The sequence below is a fragment of the Myotis brandtii genome, unplaced genomic scaffold, assembly GCF_000412655.1.
Source record: "Myotis brandtii unplaced genomic scaffold, ASM41265v1 scaffold207, whole genome shotgun sequence".
NCBI classification, from domain to species: Eukaryota; Metazoa; Chordata; class Mammalia; order Chiroptera; family Vespertilionidae; genus Myotis; species Myotis brandtii.
This window is the reverse complement of record NW_005357736.1, coordinates 514,819-516,208: the sequence shown is the minus strand read 5'-3', so window position 1 is coordinate 516,208 and position 1,390 is coordinate 514,819. Positions and strand designations below refer to the sequence as shown.

The 1,390-nt window shown below is 67.0% G+C and overlaps 2 protein-coding genes across 2 annotated transcripts in view; both read left to right on the top strand.

Moving 5' to 3' along the window:
• Positions 1-1,390, top strand: part of USP19 (ubiquitin specific peptidase 19) — a 23,033-nt gene that overhangs the window by 9,773 nt on the left and 11,870 nt on the right. The window lies entirely within an intron of this gene.
• LAMB2 (laminin, beta 2 (laminin S)) overlaps positions 1-1,390 on the top strand; it is a 13,252-nt gene that overhangs the window by 11,618 nt on the left and 244 nt on the right. Inside the window, exons 25-29 of the mRNA XM_014538986.1 lie at positions 2-161; positions 490-697; positions 773-914; positions 1,002-1,178; positions 1,267-1,384. Coding sequence (XP_014394472.1) covers positions 2-161; positions 490-697; positions 773-914; positions 1,002-1,178; positions 1,267-1,384 — 805 coding nt within the window. The remainder of the gene's footprint in view (position 1; positions 162-489; positions 698-772; positions 915-1,001; positions 1,179-1,266; positions 1,385-1,390) is intronic.

The following is a 1,390-nucleotide window of genomic DNA, read 5'->3' as shown; positions in this document are numbered from 1 at the left end:
TGGCATCCTCAGCCAGGTGGCAGAGACCCGTCGGCAGGCAGGCGAGGCCCAGCAGCGGGCCCAGGCGGCCCTGGACAAGGCCAACGCCTCCAGGGGGCAGGTGGAGCAGGCCAACCAGGAGCTGCGCGAGCTCATCCAGAGCGTGAAGGACTTCCTGAGCCGTGAGCCTCCCACGCGGCCAGGCCACGTGGTCGTTTCCCCGTGTCTGTGTTTATACGTGTGTCCCTGGGTTCGTACTTGGGTCGGGACCTGTGTTTGTGATCCTGTGTCTGGCCCCTGAGCCCTTGCCCTTTGTGGCCCTCAAGTCCGTGGCCCCGAGTCGGGGCCCACATATAGCCCCATGGCCTGCTGGTTGGCCAGGTCCTTGTGGTCCCATCCTTCCGCCCATTAGCAAACCCGTAGCCCTCGCGCAGTCCCGAGTCCATCCCCAACACTGGTCCCGCACCCATGCCGGGAAGGTGTCCCTGAGTCCCTGCCTGTGTCCCGCAGAGGAGGGGGCCGACCCTGACAGCATCGAGATGGTGGCCACCCGGGTGCTGGAGCTCTCCATCCCAGCGTCACCTGAGCAGATCCAGCACCTGGCTGGCGAGATCGCTGAGCGGGTCCGGAGCCTGGCCGACGTGGACACGATCCTGGAGCGCACTGTGGGAGATGTGCATCGGGCAGAACGGCTGCTGCAGGAGGCGCAGCGGGCACGGTCTGACCCTAACCTTGACCCCCATCCTTGGCACCTGGTGCTGATCCTGCAGGCCTGATGCCCTCTCTTCCGCAGGAGCCGGGCTGAAGGTGAGAAGCAGAAGGCAGAGACAGTACAGGCGGCACTGGAGGAGGCCCAGCGGGCGCAGGGGGCCGCTCAGGGGGCGATCCAGGGGGCAGTGGTTGATACGCAAGACACGGAACAGACCCTGCACCAGGTGTGGTCTCTGGGGCATCTGTGGGGCGTGGGGCCAGGTGACGGACACGCCTCTGAGACCTGGTTAACCCGAGCCCCCCTACGGCAGGTGCAGGAGAGGATGGCGGGAGCAGAGCAGGCGCTGAGCTCTGCAGGGCAACGGGCTCAGCAACTCAACGGCCTCCTGGAGGCTCTGAAATTGAAACGAGCAGGGAACAGCCTGGCGGCCTCCAGGGCCGAAGAAACGGCAAGCAATGCCCAGGGTCGTGCCAGGGAGGCTGAGCAGGTAGGCTGAGGCAGAGCCCGCCAGGGGGGAGGGCAGAGGCTGGGTCTCCACGGGGCCACCACCCTGCCCCTGCCCTCCACACCCCCAGCTGCTGCAGGGCCCACTGGGCGACCAATACCAGACAGTGAAGGCCCTGGCGGAGCGCAAGGCCCAGGGCGTGCTGGCTGCGCAGATGCGCGCAGAGCAGCTGCGGGATGAGGCTCGCGGCTTGT